The sequence below is a fragment of the Trachinotus anak genome, unplaced genomic scaffold, assembly GCF_046630095.1.
Source record: "Trachinotus anak isolate AG129_WGS33_773 ecotype Australia unplaced genomic scaffold, CSIRO_AGI_Tana_v1 ptg000015l, whole genome shotgun sequence".
Lineage (NCBI taxonomy): Eukaryota > Metazoa > Chordata > Actinopteri > Carangiformes > Carangidae > Trachinotus > Trachinotus anak.
This window is the reverse complement of record NW_027273866.1, coordinates 6,150,966-6,168,494: the sequence shown is the minus strand read 5'-3', so window position 1 is coordinate 6,168,494 and position 17,529 is coordinate 6,150,966. Positions and strand designations below refer to the sequence as shown.

Here is a 17,529-nt window from a genome sequence, read left to right as displayed (position 1 = left end):
CAGAAAGAAACCAATGTGGAAAAATAACATTTATTCATTATTTTACATTAACAAATAACATACACAGTAAAGGCCATTGGTCAAACACATGATAAATACTTTTTTGAAAGCAATTTCTTTAAATAATATATAAAAACAGGTTAAACATGTGCTGTCAGAGTGAGAGCTTCACATTATCAAATCCAGTTCACACTGCTTCTGCTGTCAGGATATAGTCAGCCTGTTCTTCAGTGACAAGTACTGTAGGGGAAGAAGAAAGATGGGAAAGCATTAAAAGCTCCACCTTGTAATCTAAATTTATGGGTTAGCACACTCCGTGTGCATGAGAACAAATATATGAAGAGTTTTCCGTTTTGTAGCTGAAATTATAACATACATATACATACATGTTACAGTATGTAGTTAAGATTTTCTGTGCACAGCTGCATTAGAAAATCAAAAGCTAAAATACATCAGCACAGTTCAAGTGCAGATGTGTTGTCTTTGCTCATTACTCCATGTCTTGGCACCTTTATGCCCTCTGTAGCTGCTGAGTGCTTCACAGCTTGATGGTTAAACATAAGTTACAGGATTTGATCGACACAGAGTCTGAGTGCAAAGGGTGCAGCCAGTTGAACATGCTAAACACAGCCTTAGAGATTTATGCCCTTAAAACACAGACCAGACTTTAGGAAAAGCAAACTGAATCATGTAGATAGCTTCAGTATCCATATTTACAAGTTAGCAACTTAACAGCTTTCTGGCCATGTTGATTGTAGTCAATAAATATCTTCTGGCTATGGTTATTATTCTGATACTGATACTTACAACGCAGGTATTCTTTTCTGTGAGAAATACTGCTTCTTGGACCTGTTGTACTGACTTATTCTAGAGGTCACAAAAATAAATTCTGGGGTGCAGCAGAAGCAATTTTCTTACAGCAGGTGACTGCTACTGCTGAATAAACATAAGGAAACACTATATCTCTCCGTTTCTCCACCTTACCTTTTTCCTGCTGTCTATGGCCTGTTGTAGCCAAACCAGCTCCATGGTCAGGGTGTTTCTATGGAGACGCAAGGCCTCTGGTGTATGGGGCACCTCCTGAGCCAAGCAGTACTGCCGGGGACCTGGAGTGGAGATGGCAAATTTGAAGTGTCTTCTCACTACACCGGATATAAATCCCCTTGTCCCCCTCCTTAAAGTGACAAACCTCCCAGTGTGATAACACTTGTGAACTATTTTATCTCCTCGAGCACCTGGAAACTGAGATAGCCCTTTCTCACACATTTTCTTATATTTTATAGGCTTACTTGATTGTGAAAATAAGGAGGTGTGAGGAGAAATTTAGAATTCCCTTTTGCCATAAATGACAGATAAGCCAGAAAAAAATAATAATTTTCTCTTTTCAAAACTTTTAATTATATATATCACATACACATAAGATAAGCAGTGATCCCTAGTATTATGTGCACAACTCTCACCCTGGTGAGACTGACTGTAGTTAACATCCAGCTCCAAACTGCTCCAGACGGTGGTGGAGTCTTCAGTGCTCTCCATCACCCCTCCATCTTTATCTCCCTCCTGATCCTCAACACCCCTCTGTCTCTGGCCCTCCCCATCTCCTCCAGCATGGCTGCTGGGGAAACGGTCCCTGGAAAGAAGGTTTTGGCCTTTGGGTTCTGAATAATCTCTTTCAGCTTCTATCTTCTGTGAAATGATACCATGTCCTCCCGCTCTCTCAGGCTTTAAGGCTGCTGCTGCTGCTGGGTAATGGAGACTGGTGCTGACACCTAACCCTGGATCTGCAGGCTTGCTGGCAGCAATGTTGGGTCGTAGAAATGAGCCGTCCTTGATGATACGTGAGCAATAAAAAAAAAAAAAACAGCATGAGAAAATGATCGAAAAGCTGATTAAAACCCACTCTCATAACAGTTCCAGTCACTTACAGTGTCTGTAAAGTGGGGGATGGGGATAACCGCCTCCCTCCACCGCAGGTGGGTCAAACCTCCATCGATCTCTCTCACGATGTCTTCAAAGTCTTCATGTGCACGACGCACCTCTTCTCTCACCAGGTATCCAAGTGCACATGCCTGTCGAGGAGAGGAGAGTAACTATAGTAACGGTAACTATAGTAACGGTACTACTTGTTACGCCAATGCCAAAACAAAAAAACAAAACAAAACTACAATCAACATTAGCTGCCGTTGTCAAGGGTTAGCTAAAAAAAAAGTAGCTAAACATCCCGAACTAGCAAAAACACAACTGGCTGGAAGTTGTTGAAGGTATAAAGACAAAGCTCGGTACTTTACGACTTGAAAGCAGGATAACTGGATAAAGTTATTACCTGAAAATGGGTGAGTATCTTCTCCCATTTGCCCCTGTCCATTGCTATGGTAACATGACAGCGGTACTGCGGAAAGCGGGAGATGAACTCGAACTCTTAATTTTCTTCCGGTGTCAGACTCAAAAATTAAAAGCTTGTCCATCTGAGATTCATCGACGTACGTAAACCATGAGGATTTAGCTTGATATGTTGCCGTTGAAAGAACAAAACTAAAATTTTACAATCGGCTGTATAGTCAAGCGCTCGAAATAACAGTGGAATTAAACCGTCGTTTCGTACGTGGTGTTATATTTTGAAAAAACGTTAGCGGAAGAAACCCAGTGTTTGTACATTCAGTTTGCAATGTTGCTGCTCGTCACATGGCACTTTTTCTCAAAGTTTTTCAACACAGCTGAAGAAAATGAGTACTGGTTCAAATCAGAGGACTTTGTTCCAGACTTGGGGTGCATCCGTCTCCCAAAACAAATGTGTTCAACCAGAGAGAGATGACGCTCGGGGGCGCAGAACAACCCCAAGCCGTACTGCTCAGGTAGCTACATCACAGACTCCTCGAAATCCTTTGTGGACTGAAATAGGTCAGGGGTCCACATGTACATCAGACAGCGCAGTCAGGACAGAGGACCCCATACCTGCTTATGAAGATGGAGATGACGACGATGATCTTATGGTGGTTGCTGTCTACGAGGCTGAAAAGAGCCTGCAAAGTGATAATGCAAACTTTGTTCAAGATGACAACCCTGTTGGACCAGAGAGCAGTGCCCTTTCTCCCATCCCATCAGGTGTACAGACATATCCAGACTTACCTGGCTTTGACAGCTCCTCAGCTAAGGTATGGATCTACCCCACTAACTACCCTATTCGGGAGTACCAGCTGAAGATATCAGAGGCTGCCCTGTTTCAGAACACACTGGTGTGTCTTCCCACTGGTTTGGGAAAAACCTTCATAGCCTCTGTGGTTATGTACAACTTCTACCGCTGGTATCCATCGGGGAAGATTGTATTCATGGCTCCCACCAAACCCCTGGTGGCGCAACAGATAGAGGCCTGTTATAAAGTGATGGGGATCCCACAGGCACACATGGCTGAGCTGACAGGTAAAAAACATATAACACAAAAAAAAATCACTGTCACCTATTACCTATTATTAACAAGACAGCATCTACCAATTCACAGGTAGCACAGCGGCAAAGCAGAGACAGGAGGTGTGGAGGTCCAAGCGTGTCTTCTTCCTCACCCCTCAGGTCATGGTGAATGATCTGACCAGAGACACCTGCCCGGCTCAGCAGATCAAGTGTGTGGTGATTGATGAAGCACACAAAGCATTGGGCAACCATGCTTACTGTCAGGTACACAAACCCTCCAACCGATGATCACAGCTTGCAATTTGATTCGGTGAAATATCGCTGCTGACTATGTTTTAAGGTTATAGTTTTCTTGCAGAGTCCATTTCTGATTGTGAAGTGATAATCCACCGTGAATATTTCTCCATTAAGTAACACTCACCCTTATAAATGTGAAAGGTGGTTTCAAAAAGTGCATAACAGAGAGTGGAGTCTGTGGTCAGACTTAGGGAGCAAATTATTACTAACAGATACAATTTTGTTAACCCCTCTTTACTCAGTGCATCATTTGGATGTTCACACACCAGTGATGGTGCTGTTGCTATGACTGTAGCTACATAGAAATGTGATATGTAACAATCAAAGCATCTTGATATGATTGCAAAACTTTACTCACTTTTTAAAAATGTATTTCTTAGAAGTATTGGACGATATGACAAAGTACTGTATGCCAAGGCAGCTATCATTATAACATTTCTTGTTGTGCTACCATTGTGGAAAATGTATATCAATGACCAGGCCTGCTTCCTGGCAATTCTTATGTGGTTTTCCATCAATGTAATGTAGTTCCATGGTTTGTCAGGTTTTAAATTCATTTTATACACAATACACTTACTTTATCTGTTAACAGTTTCTAAATCGAGTTTCCAGGAAATTTACTGCATTATGATTTATATCCACATTGTGATATAAAATTACATATATCATAATAGCACACTTTATCTAATATCTATCTAACTTCTGTTTTTTAACAGGGAAGCCTCTTTAGATTTGCATCCTAACACTTTCAGTTAATTTAATACAATAATCTAAGCATTATAATTTATACAGATAAGGTGTGAAATGGTCTTTACTTGCTCCTCTCCCTGTTACTCAGGTGATCAGACAGCTCGGCAGCCAAACTCTACAATTCCGCATCCTGGCCCTTAGTGCAACTCCTGGGGGAGATGCAAAGGTGAGAACAATATACAGTATCTGTGCCTGTACGTTTTTGTCTCTCTGGTCTAATGTGCCCTATTTTTTTTTTTTTTTAAATTCTCAATATAACTGTTTTTAAATCTGATTCCATCATTCTTCTCCCACTCCATCCCTGCAGTCGGTGCAGTCGGTAATCTCTAATCTGCTCATCTCCCACATTGAGCTGCGTTCTGAAGAAAGCCCAGACATCCGGGCCCACTCCCACCAGCGCAGCGTGGAGAAAGTGGTGGTTCCTCTGGGAGAGGCCCTTTCTGCTCACCAGGCACGCTACCTGCAGGTAGGCCCATGCAGTGATGCATCATATTTAGCACAGCACCTTTACAGCTTCTATTTTTTTCCCCCTACAAATAAACACTTCATGTAGCAGTCGGAGTTTAGGGAATTTGAAAAAGGTCACTTTTTCATTCAATGCCAAGCACCGAGAATAGATTTCTTCCTTTCTGATACCAAATTAGCTAACTAATTAATTCTATCAGAGTCTTGTCCATGATGTTTTCAATATCGGATTTATATTAATGATAAATACACAAACACACAGCCTTACAAGCAGATTCAAACTTAGACAAAACTTACTTCTATATTCAAACTTCCCCTGTTGGTTACATTTGGTTTTTCATTGTGTTGAGCTTTTTTTGGTGATTTGCTGCCATCCTGTGGTTACTGTTTGCTCGCCTCTGTTGTAAGAAATCGTCTGCTGTAATTCTTTCTCTGTATCACATGAATTTCCTTTCACTGTGTGGTTCTTACTGGGTCAGTTAACATTGAATAGATTGATTTGTCTTGAAAGCAGCATTCTGGTACACTCGTGGTCTGGCTGTCAACGGTAGAATTTGCAGATTATTAATAGACCCTCTTCCCTTTGGAGGCTGGTTCAATGCCTGTGTTTACTCTACTGTAAAAGTGCAGCTAAAATGTATCTGTCTTGGTGGGCTTGACAACTGGAATGTGACAGCTGCATTTGAAAGTTTAGACCTGTTGTATATTAGCGTCAGATTATCCTTGGGTCTTCTTAGATTTGTAGTAATAGTCACTACAGTCAGTGCTTTTTATTCTTTTTATTCTTTAGTTACTTTGACTTTCATTTTTCACCTTCTCTTCATATTACCTCCCGACTGGCAGGCGTCTGCAACCTGCTTGTTAACCTCCATGCCCCACTGCCCTCCCTTAATTTGACCAGACAGCACACAAAATAGAGATAACACTGTGGTCAGGTGTGAAATGAACATTACTGCAGCTATTCGGTTGGAATTTAATGACTGTTGGGCAAATCAGAAAAATGAACCAGTCATGCAGACAGGTTCTTTTGGCTTAGTTGTGTGTTTTTTGGCCCATTTTATCACAGCCATTAGTTAGAGGCTAGTATTTGTCCATATAACCCCTAAAGTAGCCTCCTCCTTTCTCATGCCTCAGCACTGTGATCTTGATTGAGTGTGGAAGGTTTTTTTGCATGACAATGCGTGTAATGTCAGTGAGCAACTAGGCCACTGCGTCCAAACAAGTGCTGAGATATCCGTCATAAAGTTTACACCCTGTGTTGTGTTGTAAGTAAGTAAAGAAAACCTATTTATTTAAACCAATGTGCTTATGTTTGTCATTAAGGGGAAAGGAATTTGTACTTTCAGAAAAGCAGTTGTCATGTTTTAACATGCTACAAGTTCTATATTTATACTGTTTCTCACATCTATTAGAGTACACTGTATTTTTAGTTTACCTTTGCCTCAAACGTAAATGTATGTCTGCTACACATTTTTTCATGTTCCCTTTTGTTTTCTTGTAGGATCTCCATCAGACACTGTATAGAGTGTGCTGTATTATATAATGAGCACTACTGTAATGTGTGTTTGTGTGTCCCTCTTCTGAGAGGTCATCATGTTACTATGGTCCAGTAACTGAGCACTGGTTCTTTTTGTGAATTGGGTTATGCTACACGTCCCATAACGAAGTAGGGTGTGACCCCTTTTGTTTGACACATTTGATCCCATAAAAAGGAATCCCTTTAGGGATTTTCTGTAGTACATTGGTGCAGAAAGGTAAGTCTAAAAGGCAACCTACTATGCCTGTCTTGGTTCTGTTTTAACGCTGAGCATGAAGCAGAAACTGCACAATTGTTGCATTAGTAGGAATGTAAATCGTCAAGTTATATACCACATTTTAAACTTTTGAAATTTTCATGAAGAGCCTGTGAAGGGTTTTGGGTTTTTTTTCTTATTTTCTGTAACATATTTCATTTTTTTTTGTAACATTGAACATCATTTACACAATGCAGTTTCTGCAGTAATAGAATGTGTAGAATGTGTGTAAATAAATGAATAAAACCCAGGGTCACTGTAGATTTCAAAAGACAGGAGACAAGCACATTTTTATTGAACAAAGAAAAACACAGTAGCTTCTGCTGTTGTTGCACTTGAATTTTCACAGTACAGCACACTTTTGCAAAACACTAAAAAAAATAAGCAAAAAGAAAGGAAAACAAATTAAATTCTCACACTTGATGTTCCCATATAACCAGGCTCTTAAAGGGAAAACAAACCTACACATATCATGGCTTTGCAAGTTTACACACTACAGTTGTCATAGATCCACTCTTTAATCATTAAATGCAAAATAACTTCTTTGGATCTGAATGTCTTGATGTCAACCAAACTGCTTGACTTTAAGACTGGGCAACCTTCCCAACCCAATATTAAACTTTCTTAACTGTCAGTTCCTTTACATTTTTTTGTGGATTAAATAAGATGAAACCAGTTTTCTCACAGCCTGAGCTGCCTAAGCATTTCAGAGGATGCCCCTGCCCTGGTAAAAATGCTCACACAGTGATGATTTGGCTAGTTCACTCCCAGTTTTATTTCGCTGGCACCAAAACAGTAAATTCAATGTAAATTTCCAAAGCAGAAGAAACATTCCTACATTACTGTGAACTCTACATATAGCTGGTTTGACGCTTTGTTTTTGTTGCATTGCATTGGTATGTTTTATTTAAAAATATAGTGAAGATAAACATACATACTCTGACTTCATAGATTCTTGTTTAGATTGGTGATATAACATTAAAACAGTTAACTAAATCAGAATTTAACTTTTCTCTATGAAAAAAAAGTGTAATCACAGTAGAGATATTCTCTAAGCTCTATTTTTCTTGGTTGCATTGTTTCTACTCAGCAGCAGTGGTATTTGCAATACAGTAGTGAATGCATACTCACTAACATTGACACAGCGTAGCAAGTAGAAAGAGCATGAGAGAAGAGGTAAAGAGGTCACTAGTCCTGTGTGTGAAAGCGGCTTGAAACATGAGGAATGCATTGACTTTGTTACAGCCGTTGAATACAGGAAAGGATGTACATAATATATAAGTACTTCCTGATTGTCATTCAGCAGTAAAATCAGTGAGTTCTTCAGCGTTTGGTTTGCAAATGTGTGGCATTTGTTTTCACCCCCTCCCTGTACTTTTACATTCATATTTTTTCTAGACTATTGTCACCTATTGTGATGAGCTTATTTATGGTTCAAGCCACTAGTTCTGGTCTGGATGTTGTTTATCAAGGTTGTGTTGCATGCTGCCTCCAACTAACCCACAATACCTGCGACTGAACACACCCTTAGATTGGGTTAGGTTAGTGGCCCAGGAACTGTAATCACTGGCTTGTTGATTATTGGTTATCTGATGAATATTGCACTTATTTTTAAAACAAAATATGCAGTGTGACTGGCATCACATAGACAGGTAAACCTGTAGTGAATCATGTAGTCCAAGGATTAAAAAAAACAAACAAAAAAAAAACAACAAAAAGAAAAAAACAGCAGATCAATAATGACAGTCATCTCAACAAACTAGCGAGAATGATAGAGAAATTGTTTTTTCTGTTGTGCATTGACCTTCACCCCATATGACAAGACATTGTGGCTCTGCAAAAAACAGAAAGGGAGCACAATAAGGCTGCATGTTCACTGGGAGCCTGTTCCCACTGTGGGAAAGACGGGCTGTTGCATGTTTCTGACAGTACCCAATGGTCACTGTGTTCAGAGTACTAAGACTATTTCACCTTTAAGAAGAGAGCGCTGTGCTTAGGAAAGGTTTGAGTCATCTCAGTGAAAGAGCAGTTGATGAATGCTACACTTCACCTTAGCATCTGGGTAGTGTCAATAAGAGATTGGCAGTGGTTTAGTTAGTCATTTAGTCATTTTAGTCATTTAGCAGACGCTTTTTATCCAAAGCGACTTACAGAAAGGGGAGGATAAGTTAGTTCTTATGAGTGAAACGAGGCTCTATCTAAATGAACATGAATGGCAGTTCACTGAGAGTAGAGTAAGGGCCAACTGCTCTGGAGTGTGTGGGGCTGGTGGTCGTTTCAGGTAGAGGTGATGGCTACAGAGGATGTTGCACCTGAGGCTGTAGCTGAGTTGGGGCAGTGTTGAGGGAGTCCTTATGAGGTTCGAGGGTTGGATAGAAGGATGCTGCTTAATCCTCTCGTCCTTCAGCGTCGCTCTAGGAACCAGATCTCGTTCTGACGGTTGCTGTGAGCAGGGTTGGTGTAGCCAGCCACGATGAATGAGTCGTTGACACACAATCCAGGAGATTCTAGCAGCTCCGCCATCGTATTGATCTGGTTAATGATGGTCACTTCATTGGTGGGACCGGTGAAGCCCCTGGAAGCAGAAAAAACAAGCAAACAATTTATTCTAGCACTACTGATCATTGATTCACACAATTATGTTATCTCTGAGCACTAACAGGGGGAGGGAGTTGACTTAGAATAGTGGAACTGGTCATTTTTATTTCATTCTCCACTGACCTTGTGAATACAACAGTGGCAGGCCAGATCTCTATGACGATCTCACTGTCATGAGGTTGTGGGGGCTGGGCCTGATGATGAGCAGGAAGGTAATACGCCACAGTGATGTCATGGGAGATCACAGAATGGTTCTCATCTGTGCGTACCACTGTGACGATGGGGAGCGTCATGCCCAAGTAGTCACCTAAATGAAGAAAATGGCAGCCGTCAATATTACCAGTTGGGCTGGCGTGAAATATTATTGGTTTGGAGATGATCATCAACAACTGAAATAGAGGACAAGGCTGGGATTCAGAAAGCCAGACTCTGATTGTAAGAACAGTCTCTTGTTTGTGGACTCACCTAAAGAGTTCTGTTGGCAGATGTATCTCATTATCCTCATAAAACCATAACAGATGCTCTGTTCGTAAGTGTCCTCACGCATTGTTATGCAAGCCCAGTGACCTTTTTCGTAGTGGCGCTTCTCATAGAGCAGCTCCCCACACTGACAGATGTACAGATGATGGAAGACGAGAGACAGAGTTAGAACTTTAACACTTTAAGAATATTGTGTTAAATTTAATTAAGGGTCCCTGTGAAACAGATTTTGTCATTAGTGGAGAATGGTGTTGAAAATGCCAGCAAATGTTTTGACAAATGAGAAACTACCTCATATCTCATACAACCTTTACTACTGGCAATTAAAATCATTCTAGAGATACAGTGTTTTGACCTTTTGAGCATACTCAGGAAATGACATCATGTTTGTGAGAGTTTTCCCACAGATTTCCAAAGCTCTATTTGGGCAAAATGTATTTCACAAGGGAGGTTGTGTAATTATGACACGTGTGTATCTGTGTCTTTGATCCTAAGTTTTGCATACTACTGTGCCAATAAACACCCTGTCTTTTACCAACTATCACATAACCTGAGAATTGTACCTTAGGTTATAACAGTCCTGTCCGATTGATATCTCTGAATTGTTCTAAATATAAACATGTAGATACATTAGGTGTGTACATAAATCAGTGATGAAAATAAGCTTAAGTTTTGCTGTAGGATATTGTTATGTGATTAGTTTTTCTTTTTTGGACATTGTGTTTGCACTGTGACCACAGCAGCTCAGGTTTAAGACCCACTGCTTCAGGTTTGCTTGCTGTCAACGTGCTGTCTGCACTGAAACCTGCTCTAAGAATAGAGTGCCACGACTGTCCTTTGTCTAACAAGGGTGTCCAGCCAAGTTTTAATGAACTAATTAACTCAAGTTAAACCAATTAACCCTCTTTATTTATATGGTCCCCTAAGGAGTTTAAAAGGCTTATTGTATTGAGTGACACAGTCATCTTGTCGAAAATAAATAGCTGACCTATACTCACACAGAAGATCTCTGTGTAACCGTAGACTGAATGCCTGAGACGCTGAAGCCTGATTTATTTGATGTTGCTGTATGTGCACTACAATATGTTAAAGGTTTATAGAGATGCTGTTAAGTGTGTCTCGGTATTAAAAAAAAAAAAAAAAGATTATTGGTTAGAACTATGAAATGAAAGTTGTTCTGCAATCATCATAATCTACATACAACTATATGTTCATGTACGGGACACTTCTAACCTAAAATGAACAGACAAACAGCTAGAACTGCAGAAAAAAGGGGCTCTAGAATAGTTTGCTCCTCCAAGAAAAGATTTAATCATATCCTAATATTATAATATCCTTATACTTAAGTTATTTCTGCCTTCATGGTGAATCATGTAGCTCAAAGTTGATTTTATCAGCTACTCCTTTTCGGATGTTTTGCAATGCTGTGGGATTCTTGCAGTTGATTATTTTAGTAGTCCTGTCAGGTAGATTAAGGTTTTCAACTTCTACTCTTTAAAGACTGGGTTGTGATGCAAGATCATAATTTGCAGATCTGCTCCCAGGTGCAGACACAGTTTTCTATATTGAACCATGTCATTGCTAACTCTTCATGTAGAACATGGTGAAAGATGTATGAGTTACACAGGCTCAGTCTATATAAATCATTTATCATGATTAAAGCAGTAAAATTCAGGTGGCTACCTTCTCTTTGCGTGCGAGGAGAGTGAAAGGGATGCGTTCTCTGGTGCTCTGTCCTTGGTTGTTGCTTGTTAGCTGCTGAATGGGTTCTGCCATATCTGTCAGACAGACAAACAAACAGTACTTGGTCAGTTTAAACCATGGTCCAAAACAGGACCTTGAATAAACATAAAAAACATTTTCAGAAGAGCAAACAAATGCTCCTATTTATTTGTGTGTTTTTTTGCGACAGTTGAAAGCCTTTAATTAAATGCTTGAATCAGATGCCAACTTTGGCTGCGTAGCAATCAAAAGACAAAGAAAGCAGATGTTTTGAGCCAGTCACAAAGTGCAATTATGCCTCTCTTGCTGATATTGTGTGTTTTTGGCCTGCATGTTGACACCATTAAGATACATTGCAACCTCTCAAATGATTTTTACATACTCACAGTGTGCATACAGTACATAAACTTCCATATAACTTTATTCCACTCACATCATTTGTACGCTTGCATTCACCTCTCTCTAATCTATATAAAAACACCCTCATTTCCAGTAATCTGCTGGCAGGCCACCAGATGGACAAAGCACTGTTGCAGGATGTGGCAGAGAGTAATGTTTATTAGAGCTGATGGAGAGAACACTGACTAAAGCTGCCCAGGGCCGATATAGACTGGCAATAACAGAGATGTGCTACTGTAGTGGCCGGTAGTACCTTTGCTGTACTTTATTTATCAACAATGGAGTTAACTCTTATTGAGCTGTGACTTAAAGAGCAATGTTTGTCCAACCAAAGAAATTCAAACCTATTATAGACTATTTTATTGGACTCATGTTACAGATATTATATTTACCTGCACATGCTGAAAAACAATGTAGTGTGGACCCTAATCCCATAGAGGCAACTTATACACAAATATGTCATTGCATCAAACATTAACAGCGTAAATGCCCAGACTCTTGTGTCATATTGTCAGATTAAATAACAGCATTATGTTCCATTGTTGAACCGCCAAATACGAGGCACTCAAGGTGAACCCAATTTAATCACATTCTGTCAATCAATACAATGGAGGACAACTGGGTCAGAGGAATCTGTGGTATTTAGGTGATCAATCATTTGACAACAAACAGAGCTGGTGGTTGGGGTGTGAGTGTTTGCCAGTGTGTACATCTAGTGTGTAAAATGTTGATTAAGGAAGTTGCTCTGGATGGCTCATAAGCATGAACATTTGACAGTTAAATATGACCTTCTAGTTAGCATGTGTTATCTTTAGTGAGAGTGACAGGCACACCTACACCTACCTACCCACCCACACCCACACCCACCGTACCAAAGTCACGTATACTTTCTGTCTGGATCCTGTTACGCTAACCTGTTTTTTTTTTTTTTTTTTTTTTTTTTTTTTGAAAAAGCAGCTATGTGTAGTTTAAATAGGAACACATTTCCTTAACTGTAACAGAAACAGATTTTGTAAAGTATACCCTGTTGACATGTCTCATCTTAAGAGAGATCAAAATACAAAAATACATACTAAAGCAGAGGTTTAGATGAACAACAGCAAACTCAGAGGTGAGTTCAACTCTTCGTAGGTAATGAGAGTGCTATCTATTTGTGGCTTTGATTATATGTAAAATTGCGTAATGTAACGCAGTGTAAGGCACAACAGTAAAACAGGTGTGGAAGTGTTAAGGTAAGAAGTTATGTGAGACTCTATTATGAGCATTACTGTCAAACATGTGTGTACCAACTTTAAATACATCACTGGCTAGACAGACTCCATCCATACACACTAATTAAAATGTTTTGAATTTGGCAAGACTGCATCCATACTTTGCCAACCACTGCAGGGTGTTGACTGGTCCGTAATATTGACACTTGCTTACAGTGGCACCAATGATAAAGCACTGATGGGAACAGACTAAATACACATGCTAACACTTGTTTTCAATTAATCTGTTTCAAACACGCTGACAAATTGGAGCGATTTTTTTTTTTTTTTAAATCAGCATTGTCACAATAGATTAGTGCTGCTTTAAATCATCAGCATTCATTTGGGTTGGCATGAGGACAGTGCAGTTTAATTTGTTTGTATTTTTTGCATTGAGCTAATGCACTTATTACTGTCAGTATTTATGAGGGGAGAGTGAGACAGATGGACAGTTTTGTTCATTAAGTGTTCATTTGGTGATAACTGATGTGAAGTTAAAAAGAACACTGCGCAATGGCCATTTGAGAGTGCTCTTGGCCTGCATCTTTGGAGCAATAAATGTCATCTTGTTTACAAGCTACAAGGCCTTCATACATCCACATCAGTTGATGATATCTGCACCTTTGGCCTCCTTTTACTTTGCAATGAGCTATTGTAAATATCCACTGCAAATAATATCATCTTTGTTTCCAGTAAATAATGTTACTGAGAAGACATGGAAATCATACAGTCTGTAAAAGACTTTCATACTGTTTCATGATTGTATGAAAGAGTAAAAGATACAAAAAATGTAGATGGCTTGAGCACCCTAGATTAGTGCTTACAGCCATCTTGTTTGCTGGAGGCCACAATAATACCTGTTGCCATGGATACCATATGAACTGTGTTGGTTGCGTCTCTCTCTGTGGCTTTTATTTATTTATTTTTACAGTACTTGACTTAAAACAATTATTAAGTAGATACAATGGAATCGAACTTGTATATGAGGCAGTAATAGCTCCAACTGCTCCATGCACTCAGCAGCCCATAGCATTTCTGCACTGACGAGCTGAACACCAACCTCACCCCACTTCATCTGACTCCATCCCAATTAGACTAAAGGAGTTTACTGTGGCCTTGGCATGCGTCCTGGACAACAGCATTGTAGTGCAGGACTCAGCAGCTACAACCTCAGTACCAGTGCCGGGAAGGTAACTAATCCCCCCTGAGTCAGAAAGGCCCAGCAAGTGATTTTGCTCTAAGTCCTCAATTAGTGCACTGGTCTGGGGACGAAGGAGAACGAGGATGTGCCAGTGTTTGTTACTGGATTCTCATAAGGCACCCACAGAGTTACAGAACAGATAGCCTAGCCAACCAACCAGACCCCCTCACCCCCCCAAATCTGAATAAGAAAGAATCAAAAACATGTTTCTTAAATACAGATCTTATATACATATTTTTATATTAAAAAAAATATAAAAAGTAAATAATTGCAGGGAAACTTAGTTTACTTGTTATAGACATTTTAAAGTAGTGTAAAGAGGTTAGACGATAACAGTGGTTCACATTAAGGGGACACAAGCCAAAAAGGCTGGGTGTCACTGGCCTATATTATACTAAGAGCATTTACCATGCACAAGTTGAACTTGCAAAGAAGACTTTGATATTCACTTTGTTTACTGGTTTGTGTCCTACAAAGCAAAATTTGATATCTGTTGTGTGTTTTGAAAACAGCATTTTATTGCTGTGAATGGGGAATTAAAATGTCGAAGTTTCGCTTATATCAATGAGTCCATTGTCCAGGTCTGCGTTTCCAAGATCTGTGATTAGCAGTGACTTGGAAGGTTCCAGAGTTCAAAATAACTGCTGTCTGCAGCTGCGCACAATGTCTGAACTTGTATGGTACAATCACACTCCCAAAGCTACAAGTTGTACAATGTTACTACGTCAAATTAAACACTAACTCTTTGAATGGGAAATAGAGAGTATAGACCATTGTAGAACATTTTTCATACTCCAACAGTGCTGCCTGAGGTACAGCTCAACTGCATGCTGAAGTCAGACTCACTCACTGGATTGATCTAGTAGCCATCTTTTCAATTCAGGGGTTGCTAAGCAGTTCAGCCTTGAGCAGTCCTGACCATGTTCCAATTAAAAACAACAAAAACCTCACACCATGCTCCTGTGAAGCTGCAGTCGTAGACTGAAGTAAACAAACCAGTAATTAAAAACAGAGCCTGTCATCATCCAGTTAGCTTCACCTTACAAGTTTTAGGTCAGAATTAAGCAATTGTGTTACTGTACAAACCTCAAAAAGTGGCAATATAAAACTGTTTATACAGTCGGCTATATGCTTGATTTTGTTTTTACACCCACATAACCCCACTGTGTTACTATTATGTCAGGATGTACGGTAGTGTCATATCAAAGGTGGAAGAAAAAAACCTCATCCGCTTCTTTAACATGTGATGGTTGGTGTTTATCTCAGCCTATCCAATTTGTTAGGTTTTTTGATGCATGCATAACACATTATCACAACATGCTTTTTTTTCTTCCTTCTTTGATATTTCATATTGCAGCTAATATAAACAATATTAAAACATTCACAGAAGCAACATGCCTGACAGAATGGCAGACATAGTGCTAATTCATATTCTTAAATCACTCCATGTTTTGCTTTCTCTGTGTCTGACAACCAAGCACTTTAAAATCCTTACAAAATGCCAATAATGTATTTTATTTTACCATACATCTTGTTAATGACTGTTAACTGCTGGATACCACAAACTCTAGTATTACTGCACCATTAGCCATACTATTACTGCTTTAGTATGAGACTGTACTCCTACAGTAATATCACTACTGTATTATTATGATGTCAATGATATTATTACTGCATTTTAAACTACAAGAAGAAACGGTTATTTCCTATTGTATGCCTGATAACAAAACATATAGTCATGTTTACAGACTGGATCTGACCCAAAGCAGTGCCTTACAAACCCTATATTCCTGACCCTAAAACAAATGCTAGCTTACATGCAAATGCAATGCTTATTGCAAACACCACAGTTTAATACCAATCTCCTGCTGTCTGTGAAACAACATTAAGCGCCTAAAAAAAGTATATACAATTGACAGTAAGCTGGGCAAAAGAAACACATCTACAATGCCTGAATGCATTTAATGCATCAATATCCCTACAGTTTAAAAGTTGAAACGCATGGATGTCTTGAAGGCAGGGAATGTGTTGTCCAGGCTGGAACTGGTTTAACTATGTGCCTCACTGGAAACTAGGTCAGTGTACAGTGGTACAGTGGCTGTATCCCATGAGGAAGTTGAGCAAAGTAACCTAACTTAAGTCAGACACGTTGTTAGTTGTTGTTTTCGCTTGTCTGTACACCTCAAGTTAAAGATAACACCCCATAGAGGAAAGGTGGGGACGAAAACATGAAAGTTATTTGTAATAGCGTCTATATCTCATTGTTTATTTAGCTTCTTTTTTGTTTGTTTTTTTTTGTTTTTGTTTTTTTTTTTTTTACCTTGAGAAACTTCCACTTGGTGTCCCCTTGCTACGTCCTGCCAGTAATGCAGCAGTCGGTCTTGATCTTCGTCTTCCTCCATGGTCTCTCCCTCTTCCTCCAGGCTTCCGTTGCCGGAGTCTGACAGCTGGTCTTCGGAAAAAGACTCGAGGTCCTCCAGTGTGATCATGCCGTGTCGGTCAGGCCCGCTACCGCCGCCGCCACCGCCGCCTCCGCCTCCGCCTCCGCCACTCATTTGGCAGCCACCTCGGTCCATTTCTGTTAGTAAGACCTGTACCTACCGGGGAAAACACCTCAAAATGTTGACTCAAAATATAAAAAAGCCACTACTACTCATGAATCGTCGCTGAATTTAAGCTTCGGTGAAGTGCTAGTCTTTTTTTTTTTTTTTTGTTTGCTCTTTTTCCTTCGGACCTCGATAGGACAAGCGTTACTTTCTGGCCAAGAAACCAGGCACTACAAAGCTTTCCCCGACGCATTTAGCCATATTTACATTCGCTGTATTACATCTGACTTGAATGAGCCATACTCCTCTGCTGGGTGCACTTTTCATTCGCTTAAAAATAAACAAGCAAGACGTCGTCTTCTTCGCCTGTGCGCTGCAGCGTGACGCCTCCCTCGTCGTAGCCGGAGGTGGAGGCGATGTTTATAGGAGATCAGGGCGAACCACGTGACCCTGCTCCCCCCCCCCCCCTCCTGTTCCCGGAGTCGATAAATAAGCGGGACCCTCATTCGCGTGCTTTTCATCGGGGTGGGGGGGCAAGATGGTCGTACTAATGTGAGGACAGAAGCCTTGAACAGCATCTTCGCAGTAGTTCCCATGCCTATTTGTGGTTATTATTTCTTCAA

General features: G+C 40.1%; 3 protein-coding genes across 4 annotated transcripts in view; 1 reads left to right on the top strand and 2 right to left on the bottom strand.

Moving 5' to 3' along the window:
• Positions 1-14: 14 nt before the first annotated feature.
• Positions 15-2,414, bottom strand: iqcc (IQ motif containing C). Its single transcript, XM_071499020.1, has 5 exons — positions 2,324-2,414; positions 1,926-2,069; positions 1,461-1,827; positions 985-1,106; positions 15-240 (listed from the first exon to the last, which is right to left on the bottom strand). Exons 1-5 carry the CDS (start codon positions 2,363-2,365, stop codon positions 205-207), a joined length of 711 nt encoding a protein of 236 aa, XP_071355121.1. The 5' UTR covers positions 2,366-2,414; the 3' UTR covers positions 15-204.
• fancm (FA complementation group M) overlaps positions 2,078-17,529 on the top strand; it is a 41,508-nt gene continuing 26,056 nt past the window's right edge. The window contains exons 1-5 of one of the 2 annotated variants that reach the window (XM_071498993.1): positions 2,078-2,333; positions 2,760-3,417; positions 3,497-3,669; positions 4,541-4,618; positions 4,760-4,918. In XM_071498993.1, the coding sequence (XP_071355094.1) occupies positions 2,988-3,417; positions 3,497-3,669; positions 4,541-4,618; positions 4,760-4,918 (840 nt within the window). In that variant the 5' untranslated portion in view covers positions 2,078-2,333; positions 2,760-2,987. Of the gene's footprint in view, positions 2,334-2,701; positions 3,418-3,496; positions 3,670-4,540; positions 4,619-4,759; positions 4,919-17,529 lie in introns of both variants that reach the window. The other variant, XM_071498992.1, reaches the window with a different exon arrangement.
• soul3 (heme-binding protein soul3) lies at positions 6,970-17,318 on the bottom strand. Its single transcript, XM_071499018.1, has 5 exons — positions 16,681-17,318; positions 11,472-11,566; positions 9,774-9,915; positions 9,432-9,615; positions 6,970-9,285 (listed from the first exon to the last, which is right to left on the bottom strand). Exons 1-5 carry the CDS (start codon positions 16,934-16,936, stop codon positions 9,114-9,116), a joined length of 849 nt encoding a protein of 282 aa, XP_071355119.1. The 5' UTR covers positions 16,937-17,318; the 3' UTR covers positions 6,970-9,113.